At 45.8% G+C, this 20764-nt stretch overlaps 1 protein-coding gene across 1 annotated transcript; it reads right to left on the minus strand.

The window, feature by feature from the left end:
• Window positions 1–874: 874 nt before the first annotated feature.
• On the minus strand, window positions 875–14649 carry LOC135521317 (transient receptor potential cation channel subfamily V member 6-like). The gene is made up of 16 exons (XM_064947236.1): window positions 14576–14649; window positions 11418–11578; window positions 6708–6928; window positions 4724–4864; window positions 4540–4638; window positions 4272–4447; window positions 4031–4183; window positions 3871–3950; window positions 3636–3771; window positions 3439–3525; window positions 3255–3331; window positions 2974–3139; window positions 2769–2835; window positions 2267–2532; window positions 1969–2075; window positions 875–1831 (listed from the first exon to the last, which is right to left on the minus strand). The coding sequence occupies exons 2-16, from the start codon at window positions 11546–11548 to the stop codon at window positions 1621–1623; spliced, it is 2118 nt and encodes a 705-aa protein (XP_064803308.1). The 5' UTR covers window positions 11549–11578; window positions 14576–14649; the 3' UTR covers window positions 875–1620.
• Window positions 14650–20764: the final 6115 nt, after the last annotated feature.

Here is a 20764-nt window from a genome sequence, read left to right on the forward strand (position 1 = left end):
CGTCTCTCTCTCTCTCTCTCTCTCTCTCTCTCTCTCTCTCTCTCTCTGTGTCGTGGTTATAGTGGATAGTTCAGAGTGACATTCATTCGTTTCGTTATGGATGGAGGTTTCGGCGGTTGTCGTTCTTCGCGTTCAATGATACCGAATTCCTAGCTCCAGACTAGTAATTCATATCAAAGACTTATTCTTATTCTGTCGGTATCGATAGTCTAAGAGTTTAACCACGTGGTTTGGTTAAAAGATTCAGCAATGGTCCACATCCTTTGTCTCCCCTAATGGAGAAAAACATTAGCCATCTCGTAACTGAGGTAAGCTCCGTCTGCTGATCGAAAACCCGAGTGGGGGTTTTATTCGGAAGGGACGAAAAAGGGCTGTCCCAGGAGGCCTGACCCTAACTGGGCTCAGGGGCGGTCATCTGATTTAGTTCAAAGCAAAAGGGAATTGTATTTTTCTTCATTAAACAGTCCAAAATCATATTACACAATTGTACAAACAGTATCATACTCACTCATTCATCTTATACACCAATTAGATGTAAACCTCATATCTGAGGCTATTATATAAACAGTGTTATGGTAATGTGGCCACAACGTCTCCCATGAGCTTCCTCAAGTTGTGACAAACGGACCAGTTCGTAGCTGGATTCTTCATCGATCTTTTATACTTTCTCCGGAACATGAAATTTGTTTGTACCTCAAGTTCTGTGAGGTGGAAGGATTTCCTTTGTCCTCTATGAACATTTACTCTCTCTATACTTGTTACTGTAATTTAGTTATTCCAATATGTTTTCATTCATTGAATTCCCTTAATCTATTTTATGAGAATTTGTAAGATTCGTGTTTGAATAAAATAGACGGAGACCAGTCTTTTCAATAATAGGTAACATAATTTATTCTCAGAGCACGCTGCCACGTTACCACGAGCAACAGTTTATATACAATAACCTGACATCATTTCATTGCTTAAAAAATGAATCTCCTCCTCCAGACTGGAACAAAGGGAACTTTAAAAGTTTAATTCAAAGTTAATTCTGACCCCCTAGCACATACACAGGACACAACAAAACTGAATTAACTTTTGACTCCTCACCATTATCGATCACCACTTAGCTGACAGTTCTAATTAACAGAAAACCTAGTTTTGCACTCACTGCCTTATCTAAAACACCCCAGAGCTCAGTTTCGTCGGTTCAACCATAGGTTAACTACCTTATCTGTTTACTTCATCCACAAACCATTCCTTTCTTCCTAGTTGGAATGGTGTTCATTAACTTTAATTACTCCTTGTCCGTGTCACACAATCCCTTCTTATGAACTCATACTGTTAATCAGATATAATAAAACAGAGTATAAGTTTACTTAGTTACAGTTCCATTTAAAATGATTTGTTCAGTCATTTAATCATAATTTTGCTAACAATACTGTGTGTCCATGAGGAGACCCTTAGGAATTTACAATGTCTCTTTGACCACAGCAACCTAGTTGAAAGAGGAAAGGGGGAGGCAGGGAGAGGGGGATGGGGCTTGCTATACCCAAAGAGGCCAACGTCATGACACTTGCATCACACATATATTATATAATAACAATATAATGATCTGTTTTACTGTCTTAAACCTCAGATCTATCTTACTTCCTGGTCATCCTCTTCCTGTTCCATGTCTAAACCCAGAGAGTTGTGGTGAATCATCTGCAAGAATGCCAGGTTTCCAGGTCCTTTTGACGTGTCAGTGTTCTCCATCTCCTCCCGCTCCTTCCTCTGGTCCTCATCCTTAGAGAAGGCTTGGATGTAGCGACGCATCTTTTGCACCAGTGGGTCGTTGCGATCCTCAACCCTGCAATGGAGACATTAAGAGAGCCATTATAATACAAAGCCTGTGTATGATGGGGATGGGGAAACACTGCTAACACCACCACACCTAAGACAGAGAGTACAGTAATAGGCCAGTTAGATGACGTGTTGTTGTCTTACCGGAGGTACCACCGCTCCCCCAGGCCGTAGAGCAGTCCACACACCCCCAGCCGGGGCCACAGGCAGCGGGGCAACCTCCTCTCCAACATCAGGGTAGTGGCCACCACCTACACACAGTGAGCAGGGACAAATGACATAAGGATCATTATAATGTCACTGATTGGGATGCTGTATACACTTTCATCATGGTTTTAAGCAATTTTTATGGAGTATGTCAATTTTTTATTTGATATAGGAGAGACTGTGTGTGTGTGTGCCTGAGTGTGTGTGTGTGCATGTGTGTGTGTGTGTGGCACACCTGTATCCTCCAGAGCTCATCCCTCTCCTGGGCAACTCTCCGTTGTGTATCAATCATCATGGCTATGAGCAGGTTGAGCAGCAGCATGCAGGCCACAGAGAAGGTGCAGTGCAGCACATGGACAATAGGGGGCGTTGTGATGGTGTGGTCCACTGGCAGGTCTATCAGACCCACACTCAGCTCAAACAGGGAGAACAGAGTGATGGGGAAGGAGCGGAACGCAGGTAGAGAGCCTGGGTCCTGAGTCATGTACACCATCCACAGGGCTGGGAGGGAGGGAGGGAGGGAGGGAGGGAGGGAGGGAGGGAGGGAGGGAGGGAGGGAGGGAGGGAGGGAGGGAGGGAGGGAGGGAGGGAGGGAGGGAGGGAGGGAGGGAGGGAGGGAGGGACAAAAACAACCAGGTTATAAAAATAGGATTTTTATTTATACACTTGTTGGCAATTTGCTTATTTGAAACGTCAAGATCTGCTAATGCAGTTTCTCTTAAACAGAATGTACTTACAGGTGGAAAACCCCATGAGCACGATGAAGCTCAGCCACATGAACTTGGTCAGGTCTCCAAATATAATCTAGGAGGAAATTAGACAAAACACCACAACAGTTTAACATGGGAATCAAAACAGCAAAACCATACATTCTACAGTAACGTCATGCTAATGCTTGTGTGTGTGTGCATTCACGTGTGTGTGTCTGCTTCCCTTACATACCTTCTGTATCATGATGACGTAAGGCCCCAGCATCTGAAAGCCCCGGGCGAAGAACATGACGTTGCTCCAGCCCAGCACCAGACACACAGCCATGACAACTGCCTCCCCCTGCACCCCACTGACCCTGAACACACACAGCAGCACCACCAGGAACGCATAGGCAATACTGGGGAGGAAACACAGATTATTACACAGGTTATGAATGCTTCATAGACATGACATAACACAACAACATCACTAGACAGGTAATAAAGGCCACATAGGCACCAAGGTTGACTTACAGAATGACATGGAAGGGTCCCCCCAGGGCCGTCTGTCCAAAGTACTGCTTGGCCCCCACTCTCAGCATATCTGGGATCTTAGGGATTGGGAAGAACACAGATTATATTGTCAGCCAATAATGTGATCTCATCTACAGTGTAAATATAAGTGACATGTAAAACTATTGGGTGATGTATGTTTTACCTCCAGTAGCAGAATAACCAGGGCACCCAGGACACTGATCATCTCTCCTGCCAGACGCAAGTTGTCCCCATAGGTCACATAACTCTCCTACAGGGACAGAGAACAGGGCACGTGGATCGCAAAGGGTTCATATGAACACCTCTGATTGAGGTTTGCACACAGGCTGTCATATGAAGATGCCTTCATGTCTCCCGCACCTTCAGAGTTTTCTGCACACGGATGGTTTTGTCCATGTCAGATACAGTGTAATTCTCTGGAGCGTCCTTTAGAGGGCGATACACACAACACAGTGTGAAGGTCCCAATGTACAGGAGGTACAGCAGCAGCAACAATCTGTACACAACAAAATAATAAAATTACAATATTAGACATAAACAAATGACAGCATCTCAAACACAACATCAGAACATGATCCACTGTATGTGTGGTTACCTAAAGTAGTGTTTTCCATAGAGGTTCCACTTGAGACTGACCAATTGCCGAACAGGAGTCACTTCCAGTATCCTTCTTGCCTGAGGGAAGAGATCATCCTCATCATCAGTTTCCCTGTAGTGTATATTAGACCGTATCATGTTTGTGTTCTGTAATGTACCTCTCTCCTCTGGCTGCCCACGATGAGCTCCAGCACAGAGAGGTCGTCGTCGGCGACCAAGGAGTCGATCTCTGAGAGGTCATAGAGGTTAGAGGTCAGTGGTCCCAGGTTCCACTGGACGACTCGCCTCCGGTTGACCAGGTGCTGGAAGGCCTGGGAGAGACAGATTATTATTTTTTATTTTTTACTGTTCCCATGTCTCCCACTGTCCCCTTCTTTCTATCCCTCTATCCCTCCTCACCACAAGGTTGCCCTCCTTGGCAGCCAGTTTGAAGGGCGTTAAGCCACGATAGTTGGGCACCATGTCCAGTGGCACAGTCTGGTCCAGCTCAACGTCACATGCCAACAGCAGATCCAACGCCAGGCATGCTAAAGTCTTATTGGGCTGCAGGACCAGGATGTGGAGCACTGTGTTACCTAGGGGGGAGAGATGGAGATATTAAACTGCTGAAAACGGGAGCAGAGAGAAGAGGGGGAGGGGGAGGAGATGAAAGAGGAATGTTTCATACCAATGGAGTCCTGGGCCCTGGTGCTGGCTCCTGCGTTGATCACCATGGAGATGATGTCCTGATTCCCCACACAGGCCGCAAATGCCAGGATGTGCTCACCTAAAGTAAAGCAAACGGAATAAAATACCCACATTTCCCAGAATGCATTTTTCTACTCCTTACAGACCACAAACAGTCATCTTACCATAGTAGAGCAGCCCTCCTCTTCTCTTCCTGAAGTACAGGCCTGTGACTCTGGGCGTGGCCACATCCGCCCCTTTACCAATCAGACTGCGGACCAGGTTAAAGTTCTGATTCACCACAGCAATGTGGAGAGGTGTCATGCCTGATTGAGAGTGAGTAAGAGAGAGAATATATTATTGTGTGATTAAATATCTGCGTGAGTTTTATGATATTATAGTGTATTTGTCCATTGTGTGTGAGAGTATATGTACTAGAGGTCGACCGATTAATCGGAATGGCCGATTAATTAGGGCCGATTTCAAGTTTTCATAACAATCGGAAATCGGTAATTTTGGACGCCGATTTTGCCGATTTTTAAATTTAAAAAAAATCTTTATTTAACTAGGCAAGTCAGTTAAGAACACATTCTTATTTTCAATGACGGCCTAGGAACGGTGGGTTAACTGCCTTGATCAGGGGCAGAACGGCAGATTTTTACCTTGTCAGCTCAGGGATTCAATCTTGCAACCTTACGGTTAACTAGTCCAACGCTCTAACCACCTGCCTCACGAGGAGCCTGCCTGTTACGCGAATGCAGTAAGAAGCCAAGGTAAGTTGCTAGCTAGCCTTAAACTCAATCAATCATAATCACTAGTTACACATGGTTGAGGATATTACTAGTTTATCTAACGTGTCCTGCGTTGCATATAATCGATGCAGTGCGCATTCGCGAAAAAGGACAGTCATTGCTCCAACGTGTACCTAACCATAAACACCAATGCCGTTCTTAAATACACAGAAGTATATATTTTTAAACCTGCATATTTAGCTTAAAGAAATCCAGGTTAGCAGGCAATATTAACCAGGTGAAATTGTCACTTCTCTTGCGTTCATTGCACGCAGAGTCAGGGTATATGCAACAGTTTGGGCTGTCTGGCTCATTGCGAACTAATTTGCCAGAATTTTACGTAATTATGACATAACATTGAAGGTTGTGCAATGTAACAGCAATATTTAGACTGATGGATGCCACCCATTAGATAAAATACGTAACGGTTCCGTATTTCACTGAAATAATAAACGTCTTGTTTTCGAGATGATAGTTTCCGGATTTGACCATATTAATGACCCAAGGCTCGCATTTCTGTGTGTTATTATGTTATAATTAAGTGTATGATTCGATAGAGCAGTCTGACTGAGCGATGGTAGGCACCAGCAGGCTCATAAGCATTCATTCAAACAGCACTTTCGTGCGTTTCGCCAGCAGCTCTGCTGTTTATGACTTCAAGCCTATCAACTCCCGAGATTAGGCTGGTGTAACGATGCGATGTGAAATGGCTAGCTAGTTAGCGGGGTGCGCGCTAATAGCGTTTCAAACGCCACTCGCTCTGAGACTTGGAGTAGTTGTTCCCCTTGCTCTGCATGGGTAACGCTGCTTCGAGGGTGGCTGTTGTCGTTGTGTTCCTGTTTCGAGCCCAGGGAGGAGCGAGGAGAGGGACGGAAGCTATACTGTTACACTGGCAATAGTAAAGTGCCTATAAGAACATCCAGTAGTAAAAGGTATATGAAATACAAATGGTATAGAGGGAAATAGTCCTGTAATTCCTATAATAACTACAACCTAAACCTTCCTACCTGGGAATATTGAAGACTCATGTTAAAGGAACCACCAGCTTTCATATGTTCTCATGTTCTGAGCGAGGAACTGAAACGTTAGCTTTCTTACATGGCACATATTGCACTTTTACTTTGTTCTCCAACACTTTGTTTATGCATTATTTAAACCAAATTAAACATGATTCATTATTTATTTGTGGCTAAATTGATTTTATTGATGTATTATATTAAGTTAAAATAAATGTTCATTCAGTATTGTTGTAATTGTCATTATTACAAATAAATTGTAAAAATCGGCCGATTAATCGGTATTGGCTTTTTTTGTCCTCCAATAATCAGTATCAGTATCAGCGTTGAAAAATCCTAATCGGTCGACCTCTAATATGTACCAAGGAAGAGGTCAGAGGTCATGGGCTCATTGATGAGTTCAGGTGCTCCGTCCATCAGAGCTATGGCAGCATCCATGTTATCATTCAGAACTGCCACATGCAGCGCTGTCTCCCCCAGAGCACCTCTCTCAAATATGTTAGTGGATGCACAGTCCAGAAGTTTCTTAATGCAACCTGCACTGTTCTCTTTGGCCGCAAAGAAGAGAGGGATGTCATTTGTCCTATGGGAGAGAGAGTGTGTTTGCAAGTTAGAATTCAAACACTGCATTCATAAAATATATCACTAGCCACTTTAAACAATGCTACTGTCACGTTCTGACCTTAGTTCTTTTGTTATGTCTTTGTTTTAGTATGGTCAGGGCGTGAGTTGGGTGGGTTGTCTATGTTAGTTTTTATATGATTAGCTATTTCTGTGTTTGGCCTGGTATGGTTCTCAATCAGAGGCAGCTGTCAATCGTGTTCCCTGATTGAGAACCATATTTAGGTAGCCTGTTTTCTATTGTGTTTTGTAGGTGTCTACACCAGATAGGACTGTTTCGTTTCGTTCATTCTCCTTTGTTATTTTGTTTAGTGTTCTCGTGATAATAAATTATGGACACTAACCACGCTGTGCATTGGTCTGATCTCTCCTACTCCTACTCCTCCTCAGAGGAAGAAGACGAGCATTACAGAATCACCCACCACCAAAGGACCAAGCAGCAGCAGCAGCGATCTCCAGACTCCTGGACATGGGAGGAGATCTTGGATGGCAAGGGACCCTGGGCACAGCTGGGAGAATATTCCCGCTGGAGGCAGCGAAAGCCGAAAGGCGGTGGTATGAGGAGGCAGCAGGGCAGCACGGTTGGAAGCCCGAGAGGCAGCCCCAAACATTTCTTGAGGGGGGCACATGGGAAGTGTGGCTAAGTCAGGTAGGAGACCTGAGCAAACTCCCCGTGCTTACCTTGGAGAGAGGGGGACCGGGCAAGCACTGTGTTATGCCGTGAGGTGCGCGGTGTCCCGGGTGCGCAGGCATAGCCCGGTGCGGTACATAGCAGTGCCTCGTATTGGCCGGGCTAGAGTGGGCATCGAGCCAGGTGCCATGAAGCCGGCTCAGCGCATCTGGTCTCCAGTGCGTCTCCTTGGGCCAGGGTACATGGCACCAGCCCTATGCATGGTGTCCCCAGTTCACCAGCACAGCCCAGTGCGGGCTATTCCACCTCGCTGCACTGGCCTGGCTACGGGGAGCATCCAGCCAGGTAAGGTTGGGCAGGTTCAGTGCTCGAGACCTCCAGTGCGCCTTCACAGTCCTGTCTATCCAGTGCCATCTCCACGCACCAGCCCTCCAGTGGCAGCCCCCCGCACCAGGCTGTCTCTCCGTCTTCTTCCTACAGGTGCTCCCGCCTGTCCAGCGCTGCCAGAGTCTTCCTCCTGCCCAGCGCTGCCAGAGTCTCCCATCTGTCCTGAGCTGCCAGAATCTCCCGTCTGTCCTAAGCTGCCAGAGTCTCCTGTCTGTCCTGAGCTGCCAGAGTCTCCCGTCTGTCCTGAGCTGCCAGAGTCTCCCATCTGTCCTTAGCTGCCAGAGTCTCCCGTCTGTCCTGAGCAGCCAGAGTCTCCCGTCTGTCCTGAGCAGCCAGAGTCTCCCGTCTGTCCTGAGCTGCCGGAGTCGCCCGTCTGTCCTGAGCTGCCAGAGTCGCCCGTCTGTCCTGAGCTGCCGGAGCCGCCGGTCTGTCCTGAGCTGCCGGAGTCGCCCGTCTGTCCTGAGCTGCCGGAGTCGCCCGTCTGTCCTGAGCTGCCGGAGCCGCCGGTCTGTCCTGAGCTGCCGGAGCCGTCCGTCAGCCAGGAGCTGCCGGAATCGCCCTTCACTCTGGAGCTACCGGAGTCTCCCGCCTGTCCTGTGCTGCCGGAATCTCCAGTTTGTTCGGTGCTGCTGGAATCTCGCGTCCATTTGGGACCCATTGCTAGGGTCCCCAGTCCGGCTCGAAAGTGGCCACGGAGGCAGTTGAGGAGGTGGACAAAGACTATGGTGGAGTGGGGTCCACGTCTCGCGCCAGAGCCGCCACCGCGGACAGACACCCACCCAGACCCACCCCTATAGGTTCAGGTTTTGCGGCCGGAGTCCGCACCTTTGGGGGGGGGGGGGGTACTGTTACGTTCTGACCTTAGTTCTTTTGTTATGTCTTTGTTTTAGTATGGTCAGGGCGTGAGTTGGGTGGGTTGTCAATGTTAGTTTTTATATGATTTCTTATTTCTGTGTTTGGCCTGGTATTGGTTCTCAATCAGAGGCAGCTGTCAATCGTTGTCCCTGATTGAGAACCATGTTTAGGTAACCTGTTTTCTATTGTGTTTCGTGGGTGATTGTTTTCTGTTTTGTGTCTACACCAGATAGGACTGATTCATTTCGTTCATTCTCCTTTGTTATTTTGTTTAGTGTTCTCGTGATAATAAATTATCAATATGGACACTTACCACGCTGCGCATTGGTCCGATCTCTCCTACTCCTCCTCAGAGGAAGAAGACGAGCGTTACAGCTACTTAATATAATGTTTACATACCCCACATTACTCATCTCATATGTATATGTATATACTGTACTCTATATCATCTACTGCATCTTTATGTAATACATGTATCACGAGCCACATTAAACTATGCCACTTTATTTACATACAATGCCTTGCGAAAGTATTCGGCCCCCTTGAACTTTGCAACCTTTCGCCACATTTCAGGCTTCAAACATGAAGATATACAACTGTATTTTTTTGTGAAGAATCAACAACAAGTGGGACACAATCATGAAGTGGAACAACATTTATTGGATATTTCAAACTTTTTTAACAAATCAAAAACTGAAAAAATGGGCGTGCAAAATTATTCAGCCCCTTTACTTTCAGTGCAGCAAACTCTCCAGAAGTTCAGTGAGGATCTCTGAATGATCCAATGTTGACCTAAATGACTAATGATGATAAATACAATCCACCTGTGTGTAATCAAGTCTCCGTATAAATGCACCTGCACTGTGATAGTATCAGAGGTCCATTAAAAGCGCAGAGAGCATCATGAAGAACAAGGAACACACCAGGCAGGTCCGAGATACTGTTGTGAAGAAGTTTAAAGCCGGATTTGGATACAAAAAGATTTCCCAAGCTTTAAACATCCCAAGAAGCACTGTGCAAGCGATAATATTGAAATGGAAGGAGTATCAGACCACTGCAAATCTACCAAGACCTCGCTGTCCCTCTAAACTTTCAGCTCATACAAGGAGAAGACTGATCAGAGATGTAGCCAAGAGGCCCATGATCACTCTGGATGAACTGCAGAGATCTACAGCTGAGGTGGGAGACTCTGTCCATAGGACAACAATCAGTCGTATATTGCACAAATCTGGCCTTTATGGAAGAGTGGCAAGAAGAAAGCCATTTCTTAAAGATATCCATAAAAAGTGCTGTTTAAAGTTTGCCACAAGCCACCTGGGAGACACACCAAACATGTGGAAGAAGGTGCTCTGGTCAGATGAAACCAAAATTGAACTTTTTGGCAACAATGCAAAACATTATGTTTGGCGTAAAAGCAACACAGCTCATCACCCTGACCACACCATACCCACTGTCAAACATGGTGGTGGCAGCATCATGGTTTGGGCCTGCTTTTCTTCAGCAGGGACAGGGAAGATGGTTAAAATTGATGGGAAGATGGATAGAGCCAAATACAGGACCATTCTGGAAGAAAACCTGATGGAGTCTGCAAAAGACCTGAGACTGGGACAGGGATTTGTCTTCCAACAAGACAATGATCCAAAACATAAAGCAAATCTACAATGGAATGGTTCAAAAATAAACATATCCAGGTGTTAGAATGGCCAAGTCAAAGTCCAGACCTGAATCCAATCGAGAATCTGTGGAAAGAACTGAAAACTGCTGTTCACAAATGCTCTCCATCCAACCTCACTGAGCTCGAGCTGTTTTGCAAGGAGGAATGGGAAACAATTTCAGTCTCTCGATGTGCAAAACTGATAGAGACATACCCCAAGCGACTTACAGCTGTAATCGCAGCAAAAGGTGGCGCTACAAAGTATTAACTTAAGGGGGCTGAATAATTTTGCACGCCCAATTTTTCAGTTTTTGATTTGTTAAAAAAGTTTGAAATATCCAATAAATGTCATTCCACTTCATGATTGTGTCCCACTTGTTGTTGATTCTTCACAAAAAAATACAGTTTTATATCTTTATGTTTGAAGCCTGAAATGTGGCAAAAGGTCGCAAAGTTCAAGGGGGCCGAATACTTTCACAAGGCACTGTACCTACATTACTTACATTGTCGGAACTAGAAGCACAAGCATTTCGCTGCATTCGCATTAACATCTGCTAACCATATGTATGTGACAAATAAATTTGATTTGATTTGATGTCGTAATTATCAGCATACGACTGGGAAAAATCCACTTGAACGCCCCTCCAGCTGGTAATTACTACATGCTGAGCTCTGATGTCAAATTCCAGTGGGTACAGACATCAGTTCAATGTCTAATTTTGATTTACATTTGGTTTAGTTGTCAACTATTGTGAATTCAACATGAAATCAACAAGAAATGTTGCCATGTCATTGGATTTAGTTAGGTTAAAAGACGAAATGCCCTTATGTTGATGACTTTTTCCAATAAGTTTTCCATGTGGATTCAATGTCATCACATAGATGTATTGGGTTGAAATGAAGTGGAACCAATAGGAAACTCACCTTTTGTTCTGCAGCAAAAAAGTTTCATCCAGCGTCTCTTTCCACCCCTTCCTGTTCTGGAGGCGGAACCTAAGCTGGCTCCACCAATGGTTGAGCTCACCTGGAGCAGATCTTGCCAAAGGTGGGGCCATCCTCTCATATGGTGAGTCTATTTGAATCGGCTGGGAGGAGAGAGACGTGCATGTGTGTGAGAGAAATTGATTGTCAGAAACAGAGATATGTTCTACCGTCAGACTTAACGCATAAATAAATATATCCTTCTCCTTATGTACTCGGGACCCAAATCAAATCTAGAATGTGAGAGCTGTCAGCAAACTAACTGACAAATCGTTCAGGTCAGCACCATCCCACAGACCAGAGCTGAACCAGATACAGACCTACTCATTCCAGTCAGGTCCACAATAATGTCCTTTTTCTCTATTCTATCCTATTCTAAACAGTTCTGCAAAACGTAAAAGGTAAATACTTATTGTTCCACAAAAAGAGCCTTTTGCGTCCCTTCGATATTTCAAGTAGAAATTGTGCACCAATATTGAATTTTAAGAGCCTGTTATATTAAATGAAGTGCCTTTGACATTTAAAAACATATTTTTTTTTACATTTTATTCGTTTTAGCAGACACTCTTATCCAGAGCAAATTAAAGTAGTCAGTGTGTACATTTTGTTGTCACGCCTTGGTCTTAGTATTTTGTGTTTTAATTAATTAGTTGGTCAGGCCATGGTGTGACATGGGTTTATGTTATTGTGTTGTCGTATTGGGGTTTTTGTAGGCATTGGGATTGTGGTTGATTAGGGGTGTGTTTAGTTTAGGTTTGGCTGCCTGAGGCGGTTCTCAATCAGAGTCAGGTGATTCTGGTTGTCTCTGATGGGGAACCGTATTTAGGTAGCCTGGGTTTCACTGTGTATTTCGTGGGTGATTGTTCCTGTCTCTGTGTAGTTTCACCAGATAGGCTGTAATTAGATTTCACGTTCCGTTTGTTGTTTTGTATTTTGTAATAGTTATTTCATGTATCACGATCCTTCATTAAAGATCATGAGTAACCACCACGCTGCATTTCGGTCCGACTCTCTTTTGACAAACGAAGAACGCTGTTACATTTGTACTGAATTCCTCCCATGGGAATCGAACCCACAGCAACCCTGACGTTGCAAGCGCCATGTACTACCAACTGAGCAACACACAAAATTAACTGACACACTTCGAGAAAACAATCGCTCACATATCCAAGATTGTGTCCCAAATGTCACCCCATAGCCTATGTAATACACGACTCCTGACCAGAGCCCTATGGCCCCTGGTCTAAAGTGGTGCTCTTTAACCTCTTGAAACTCTGGGGGCGCAATTTCATTTTTGGATGAAAAACGTTCCCGTTTTAAACAAGATATTTTGTCACAAAAAGATGCTCGACTATGCATATAATTGATAGCTTTGGAAAGAAAACACTCTGAATTTTCCAGAACTGCAAAGATATTGTCTGTGGGTGCCCTAGAACGGGAGCTACAGGCAAAACCAAGATGAAACGGCAACCAGGAAATGAGCAGGATTTTTGAGGCTCTGTTTTCCATTGTCTCCTTATATGGCTGTGAATGCGAAAGGAATGAGCCTGCCCTTTCTGTCGTTTCCCCAAGGTGTCTGCAGCATTGTGACGTATTTGTAGGCATATCATTGGAAGATTGACCATAAGAGACTACATTTTCCAGGTCAATTTCCTCCGTCGAAATTGGTGCGTCATTTTCAGCTGCTGGTATTTTTCCATGCGATTCTGAGGGGAAAGCAGGCTTCCACGAACTGCATATCAATGAAGAGATATGTGAAAAAACACCTTGAGGATTGATTCTAAACAACGTTTGCCATGTTTCGGTCGATATTATGGAGTTAATTCGGAAAAAGTTTGACGTTTTGGTGACTGAATTTTCGGTTCGTTTCGGTAGCCAAATGTGATGTACAAAACGGAACTATTTCTCCTACACAAAGATTCTTTCAGGAAAAACTGAACATTTGCTATGTAACTGAGAGTCTCCTCAATGAAAACATCCGAAGCTCTTCAAAGGTAAATGTTATTTGGTTATCTGGTTTTTGTGAAAATGTTGCGTGCTAAATGCTACGCAAAATGCTAAGCTAGCTTGCAATACTCTTACACAAATGCTTGATTTGCTATGGTTCAAAAGCATATTTTGAAAATCTGAGATGACAGTGTTGTTAAGAAAAGGCTAAGCTTGAGAGCAGGCATATTATTTTCATTTCATTTGCGATTTTCAGAAATTGTTAACGTTGCGTTATGCTAATGAGCCTGAGGCTGTATTCACAATCCCGGATACGGGATGGGGAGTATCAAGAGGTTTTAACAGGGAATAGGGTGCCATCTGGGACACAGCCTTAGAAAGGCCATTCTCTCCTTCTCTTATCGCTTTAATACATACCACATGGAGAATTCAATAAATCTGATTTTTTTATATGAATAAAGACTTGCTAAAGTGCCCAAATTCAGTATTTTGACATATCCCTCTGTGCCCCCTATGTGACTTCTAGTTAGATTGCTACCCACTTAACCCAAACATTTCTCTTAAGTTTTCGCCATGACTGCAGTCATGACAAAGTCATTTCTGAAAATGATTATTTATTTAATGTCTGTCCCTCATTTTAAGGTCCACCCTGTTGTGTGAACTGAATTCAGAATTGTGAACTGTTCCTTTTAAATATTTTTTTTCTGAAGAAAAATTTGACATCTAATAGTCAAATCATAGTATAAAAGCAGGTGAGCTGGTTCTACTCTTTTTGGCTATTTTATGTTGTTTTGTGGTGGAAAACTAAGCGGGTCAAGCTCAACACACCAACACTATTACCCATAGGTAGACAGGCTAGAAATGTTTTAACAATTACACTTTTATTGTGAAGCTTGTATTCAATTGCAACTCCCTGTTGCAAATAACAAGCTTCAATTCTGCCTGTCACAAGGGGATTCATGGCTGATTTAAGATGAAATCGTCAACCCTGTTACTTTATTTGACACTTAGTGTAGTATTTTTTATTTAATATTACCACCTGAGATGGGGAAAAAAATACTATGACAGAATGTTAACATTTTGTGAAATATATATATATTTTTATCAAGTTACACTTCTCAAAAGGCACCGAATTGGTGGAACGACCTACTTACCTTTATGAAAGAAAACAGTCCTTTACTCCTAATTGACAGTCAGGTACACAGACATCATGTGACACCAAGCTGATTTGAGAAACAGAAGGAGGATTCACAGGTGGGGATCTATATATATGCAGACAAGACAGATAAGAGAGGGAGGAGATAAAGGAGAGGAGGTCAAGAGGAGGATGGATGGATGAGAGAGGAAGGAGGAGAGAGGGAGGGGACAAATGGTGGAAAGGAGTAGTAGTTAAATTGAGCATTATCTTTTGGAAAGATCCATCATTTTATTGGAATAATTTACTGCAGTATACCAAGGCCGTTTGACATTTTGCTAAAACATCTCGAACACTAAAGAGTGCTCTGGCCTTGTGCTTGACCGCCACACTCAGTTTACCTGGCAGATGCCCTGAGACTGGTCCACAATCCATAGGTCTCCCCCTTGGCTCATTTTCAGCCCCTGCATCACCCCCATGTAAAAATGTCAACATCATGACAGTCAACACTTTTTGGTCTTTATTCTCAGTAAACCGTTCAGATAACTGGTTTGAAAGTCGTCTACCTTTCAATTGTCTCAATGCTGGTGTGTAATCAAAAAGATCATATTGAGGTGAGCTTGTCTACCTGGACAAGTATCTGCTGATTCAGCTGTACGATCCTATAGACACCTTATCTGTCAGGTCTATAGAAACTAGTTTTGACTGGCTGTGATCTAGTTCAATCTACACTGAAACAAATACATGTTCTTAAATGGTTCTTCATTAGCTCTTAAGGTTCCTTAGAGAACTCTTGCCCGATAAAGAACCTTTGAGTTAAGTGTGGGGTTCTTGACATGGCATCTACAGTTCTTCAGAATTCTAAAAGGTTCTTGAAATGTATGGAAACCTACAGATGTGTCCCTTTCATAGCACACAGCAAATTGTCCAGTGTTAACTAGTGTTGATTGTTCAGTGTCACATTTCTAGTGTTGATTAAAAAGTTAACATAACATTGTAAAGAATAGAGAGTTAAATTAACACCCAGTTGTGTAAAAGAGCCCCAGTGTTTGTGTTAATAACCAGAGTTGAACCATAACCACGCCCATCATTATCATATTTTCCAGCATGCTCTATTGAAGGTGGATTTAATTTTAATAGTTTTTTCAAAATGTATGTTTTTCACGTAGATTGATTGATTAATTCATCTTATGCTACTCAAATATAAATAACATAAATTTTTCTAAACTATTCCAATCTGTTACTTGGATTTATTGCACCCATTACTGAAATTGTTGTCCCAGTTTAGATGTTTAAGGCAGTCTCATATCTTAGTCTTCCCAACCCTAGCACTGTCAGTCATTCTGAATGCAGGTTGGGGGTGACTAAAATATTCCAATTGTTGTATATCCCGACTCTGGCTGGATTTCAATAGGAATTACACATCACTTGGCAAGCCATCATAATGTGAGTTTCAGGCCTTATGAAATATGTAATGTATTTTCTTAAACAATGACAACAGATTTAGAATCTCACTTGGTGTAGGCCACAGAACTGAACATGAATGAATGTAACAACCACATCTCGGTCACCAGCAAACACGGTCATGGGTGGTACTTGTAAGTAGTGATGTTACTTTTAAAACTGTAGCTCTGAGGAATGCATCAAAATCGCTAAGCAGCTACCTTCAAAGTGGTGTGTCGATGCTTGTATCACTTTATCAGAGGTACTTTATCAAAGACACCCGAAGCTTTGTTTGGTCACGTGCTTTTTCAACCCGTGTGTTGCAAAATGCGTGATCACACTGATATCTCGGTGGTTTGGGCGCTTTCTTCGATTCCAAGCTGCTTTCTTCGATTCCAAGCTGCTTTCTAACACTGACCTCTTCTGGACACCGTACTTGCAAATACAGTTAGGATTTTGTACCAAAATGTTCACCTGATCGGTATCTTAGCAAGTAGAGTAGGGAACTATGGAACATTCATGGATGTGAGGATATGAGGTTGAATTGTCACACCCTGACCATAGTTTATTTGTATGTTTCTATGTTTTGGTTGGTCAGGGTGTGATCTGAGTGGGCATAGGAGACCTGCGCCAACTTCCTGTGGTTACCGGAGGGCTGGAGAGACCGGGCAGGCACCGTGTTATGCTGTGGTGTGCACGGTGTCTCCAGTGCGGGTGCATAGCCCGGTGCATTCATTTCCAGCACGGGTATCGGCCGGGCTAGATTGAGCGTGGAGCCAAATGCCATGAAGCCGGCTCTACGCATCTGGTCCCCAGTGCGTCTAATTGGGCCGGCTTACATGGCACCAGCCTTACGCTCGGTATCCCCGTTTCGCCTGCCGCACTGGCAGAGCGACAGGGAGTATTCAACCAGGTAAGGTTGGGCAGGCTCGGGAGTATTCAACCAGGTAAGGTTGGGCAGGCTCGGTGCTCAAGAGCTCCAGTGCGCCTGCACGGTCCGGTCGACCCAGTACCACCTCCACACCCCAGCCCTCCAGTGGCAGCTCCTCGCACCATGCTTCCTGTGCGTGTCCTCGGCTCAGTACCACCAGTGCCAGAACCACGCATCAGGCCTACTGTGCGCCTCGCCTCTCCAGCGCTGCTGGAGCCTTCCTCCTCTCCTGCGCTGCCGGAGTCTCCCGCCTGTTTGGCGCTGCCGGAGCCTTCTGCCTCTACAGCGTTGCCGGAGTCTCCTGCCCATTTAGCGCAGCCGGAGCTGCCAGTCTGCATGGAGCAGCCTGTCTGCAAGGAGCTGTCAGTCTGCATAGAGCAGCCAGAGCTGCCAGTCTGCATGGAGCTGCCTGTCTGCAAGGAGCTGTCAGTCTGCAAGGAGCTGCCAGTCTGCAGGGAGCTGCCGGAGCTGCTAGTCTGCATGGAGCAGCCAGAGCTGCCAGTCTGCAAGAAGCCGCCAGAGCTGCCAGTCAGCATGAAGCAGCCAGAGCTGTCAGTCAGCATGGAGCAGCCAGAGCCGTCAGTCTGCCAGGATCCACCAGTCAGCCAGACTCTTCCAGATCTGCCAGTCAGCCAGACTCTTACAGATCTGCCAGTCAACCAGACTCTTCCAGATCTGCCAGTCAGCCAGACTCTTCCAGATCTGCCAGTCAGCCAGACTCTTCCGGATCTGCCAGTCAGCCAGACTCTTCCGGATCTGCCAGTCAGCCAGACTCTTCCGGATCTGCCAGTCAGCCAGACTCTTCCAGATCTGCCAGTCAGCCAGACTCTTCCGGATCTGCCAGTCAGCCAGACTCTTCCGGATCTGCCAGTCAGCCAGACTCTTCCGGATCTGCCAGTCAGCCAGACTCTTCCGGATCTGCCAGTCAGCCAGACTCTTCCGGATCTGCCAGTCAGCCAGACTCTTCCAGATCTGCCAGTCAGCCAATCTCTTCCAGATCTGCCAGTCAACCAGACTCTTCCAGATCTGCCAGTCAGCCAGACTCTTCCGGATCTGCCAGTCAGCCAGACTCTTCCAGATCTGCCAGTCAGCCAGACTCTTCCGGATCTGCCAGTCAGCCAGACTCTTCCGGATCTGCCAGTCAGCCAGACTCTTCCGGATCTGCCAGTCAGCCAGACTCTTCCGGATCTGCCAGTCAGCCAGACTCTTCCGGATCTGCCAGTCAGCCAGACTCTTCCGGATCTGCCAGTCAGCCAGACTCTTCCGGATCTGCCAGTCAGCCAGACTCTTCCAGATCTGCCAGTCAGCCAGACTCTTCCGGATCTGCCAGTCAGCCAGACTCTTCCAGATCTGCCAGTCAGCCAGACTCTTCCGGATCTGCCAGTCAGCCAGACTCTTCCGGATCTGCCAGTCAGCCAGACTCTTCCGGATCTGCCAGTCAGCCAGACTCTTCCGGATCTGCCAGTCAGCCAGACTCTTCCGGATCTGCCAGTCAGCCAGACTCTTCCGGATCTGCCAGTCAGCCAGACTCTTCCGGATCTGCCAGTCAGCCAGACTCTTCCGGATCTGCCAGTCAGCCAGACTCTTCCGGATCTGCCAGTCAGCCAGACTCTTCCGGATCTGCCAGTCAGCCAGACTCTTCCGGATCTGCCAGTCAGCCAGACTCTTCCACATCTGCCAGTCAGCCAGACTCTTCCAGATCTGCCAGTCAGCCAATCTCTTCCAGATCTGCCAGTCAACCAGACTCTTCCGGATCTGCCAGTCAGCCAGACTCTTCCACATCTGCCAGTCAGCCAGACTCTTCCAGATCTGCCAGTCAGCCAATCTCTTCCAGATCTGCCAGTCAACCAGACTCTTCCGGATCTGCCAGTCAGCCAGACTCTTCCGGATCTGCCAGTCAACCAGACTCTTCCAGATCTGCCAGTCAGCCAGACTCTTCCGGATCTGCCAGTCAGCCAGACTCTTCCGGATCTGCCAGTCAGCCAGACTCTTCCGGATCTGCCAGTCAGCCAGACTCTTCCGGATCTGCCAGTCAGCCAGACTCTTCCAGATCTGCCAGTCAGCCAGACTCTTCCAGATCTGCCAGTCAGCCAATCTCTTCCAGATCTGCCAGTCAACCAGACTCTTCCAGATCTGCCAGTCAGCCAGACTCTTCCGGATCTGCCAGTCAGCCAGACTCTTCCGGATCTGCCAGTCAGCCAGACTCTTCCGGATCTGCCAGTCAGCCAGACTCTTCCGGATCTGCCAGTCAGCCAGACTCTTCCGGATCTGCCAGTCAGCCAGACTCTTCCGGATCTGCCAGTCAGCCAGACTCTTCCAGATCTGCCAGTCAGCCAGACTCTTCCAGATCTGCCAGTCAGCCAATCTCTTCCAGATCTGCCAGTCAGCCAGACTCTTCCAGATCTGCCAGTCAGCCAGACTCTTCCAGATCTGCCAGTCAACCAGACTCTTCCAGATCTGCCAGTCAACCAGACTCTTCCAGATCTGCCAGTCAACCAGACTCTTCCAGATCTGCCAGTCACCCAGATTCTTCCATATCTGCTAGTCAACTAGACTCTTCCAGATCCGCCAGTCAACCAGACTCTTCCAGATTCCTCAGTCAGCCAGGATCTGCCAGAACTGCCAGCCAGCCGGGATCTGCTGGATTCAACTGCCCTGGCTGAGCTTCCTCTCGGTACTGGGCTTCCTCTCAGTGCTGGGCTTCCTCTCAGCCCCGAGCTTCCCCTCAGTGCTGAGCTTCCTCTCAGTGCTGAGCTTCCCCTCAGTGCTGAGCTGCCCCTGTCCCGAGCTGCCCCTCTGTCCCGAGCTGCTCCTCAGTCCCGAGCTGCCCCTCTGTCTCGAGCTGCCCCTCTGTCCTGTGTTATTTAGTAGGGTTGCCGTGGCTAGGAGGTCACGGAAGCGGACAAGGTGGGGGAGGACTACGGTGAAGTGGGGGCCACGTCCAGCACCGGAGCCGCCACTGCGGACAGATGCCCACCCAGACCCTCCCCGATAGGGTCAGGTTTTGCGGCCGGAGTCCGCACCTTGGGGGGGGGTACTGTCACATCCTGACCATAGTTTATTTGTATGTTTCTATGTTTTGGTTGGTCAGGGTGTGATCTATGTTGGATGTCTTGTTTGTCTATTTCTATGTCTGGCCTGATATGTTTCTCAATCAGAGGCAGGTGTTAGTCATTGTCTCTGATTGGGAACCATATTTAGGTAGCCTGGGTTTCACTGTGTGTTTGTGGGTGATTGTTCCTGTCTCTGTGTTTGTTGCACCAGATAGGGCTGTTTCGGTTTTCCACGTTTGTTGTTTTGTATTGTTCGTGTTTCATCTTCATTAAGGTGTATCTAACTAACCACACTGCATTTTGGTCTGATCCTTGTTCCACCTCTTCGTCAGAGAAGGAGTTAGAAGAAACCCGTTACATGAATCCTGTTGTAGGCACATTACTTAGAAAATAGTTTTATTTATGTGAAACCACACTTTCTGCACTGTTGTTCAAATCATTTGTTTTATTAATATATATAAGCTTCTGTCTTACTCATTCTAAATAAAGCCTTAGATTCAGTTTGTTTTTATTTTTTAGATTCAGTTTTTGAAAACAGGGAACCATGATGTAATATGCAGACCAACTGATTATAGGCTACTAACGCCAATGACTTACCGCTAGGGTGGCTAATTTGAAGAGAATGATAAAAGTGTGCAAAGCTGTCATCAAGGCAAAGGGTGGCTACTTTGAAGAATCTCAAATATAACATATATTTTGATATGTTTAACAGTATATTGGTTACTACATGATTCAATATGTGTTATTTCACAGTTTTGATGTCTTCACTATTATTTTACAA

The sequence above is a fragment of the Oncorhynchus masou genome, chromosome 29 (assembly GCF_036934945.1).
Source record: "Oncorhynchus masou masou isolate Uvic2021 chromosome 29, UVic_Omas_1.1, whole genome shotgun sequence".
In the NCBI taxonomy this organism is placed as follows: domain Eukaryota; kingdom Metazoa; phylum Chordata; class Actinopteri; order Salmoniformes; family Salmonidae; genus Oncorhynchus; species Oncorhynchus masou.

Excerpts from the sequence above, each read along its gene's own strand:
- LOC135521317 (XM_064947236.1), bottom strand. The coding sequence starts at position 11,548 with ATGGCCCCACCTTTGGCAAGATCTGCTCCAGGTGAGCTCAACCATTGG. Across the intron at positions 4,184-4,271 it reads CCAAGGAGGGCAACCTTGTG|GCCTTCCAGCACCTGGTCAA; the intron begins GTGAGGAGGGAT and ends TGTCTCTCCCAG. Across the intron at positions 3,526-3,635 it reads GTGTGCAGAAAACTCTGAAG|GAGAGTTATGTGACCTATGG; the intron begins GTGCGGGAGACA and ends CTGTCCCTGTAG.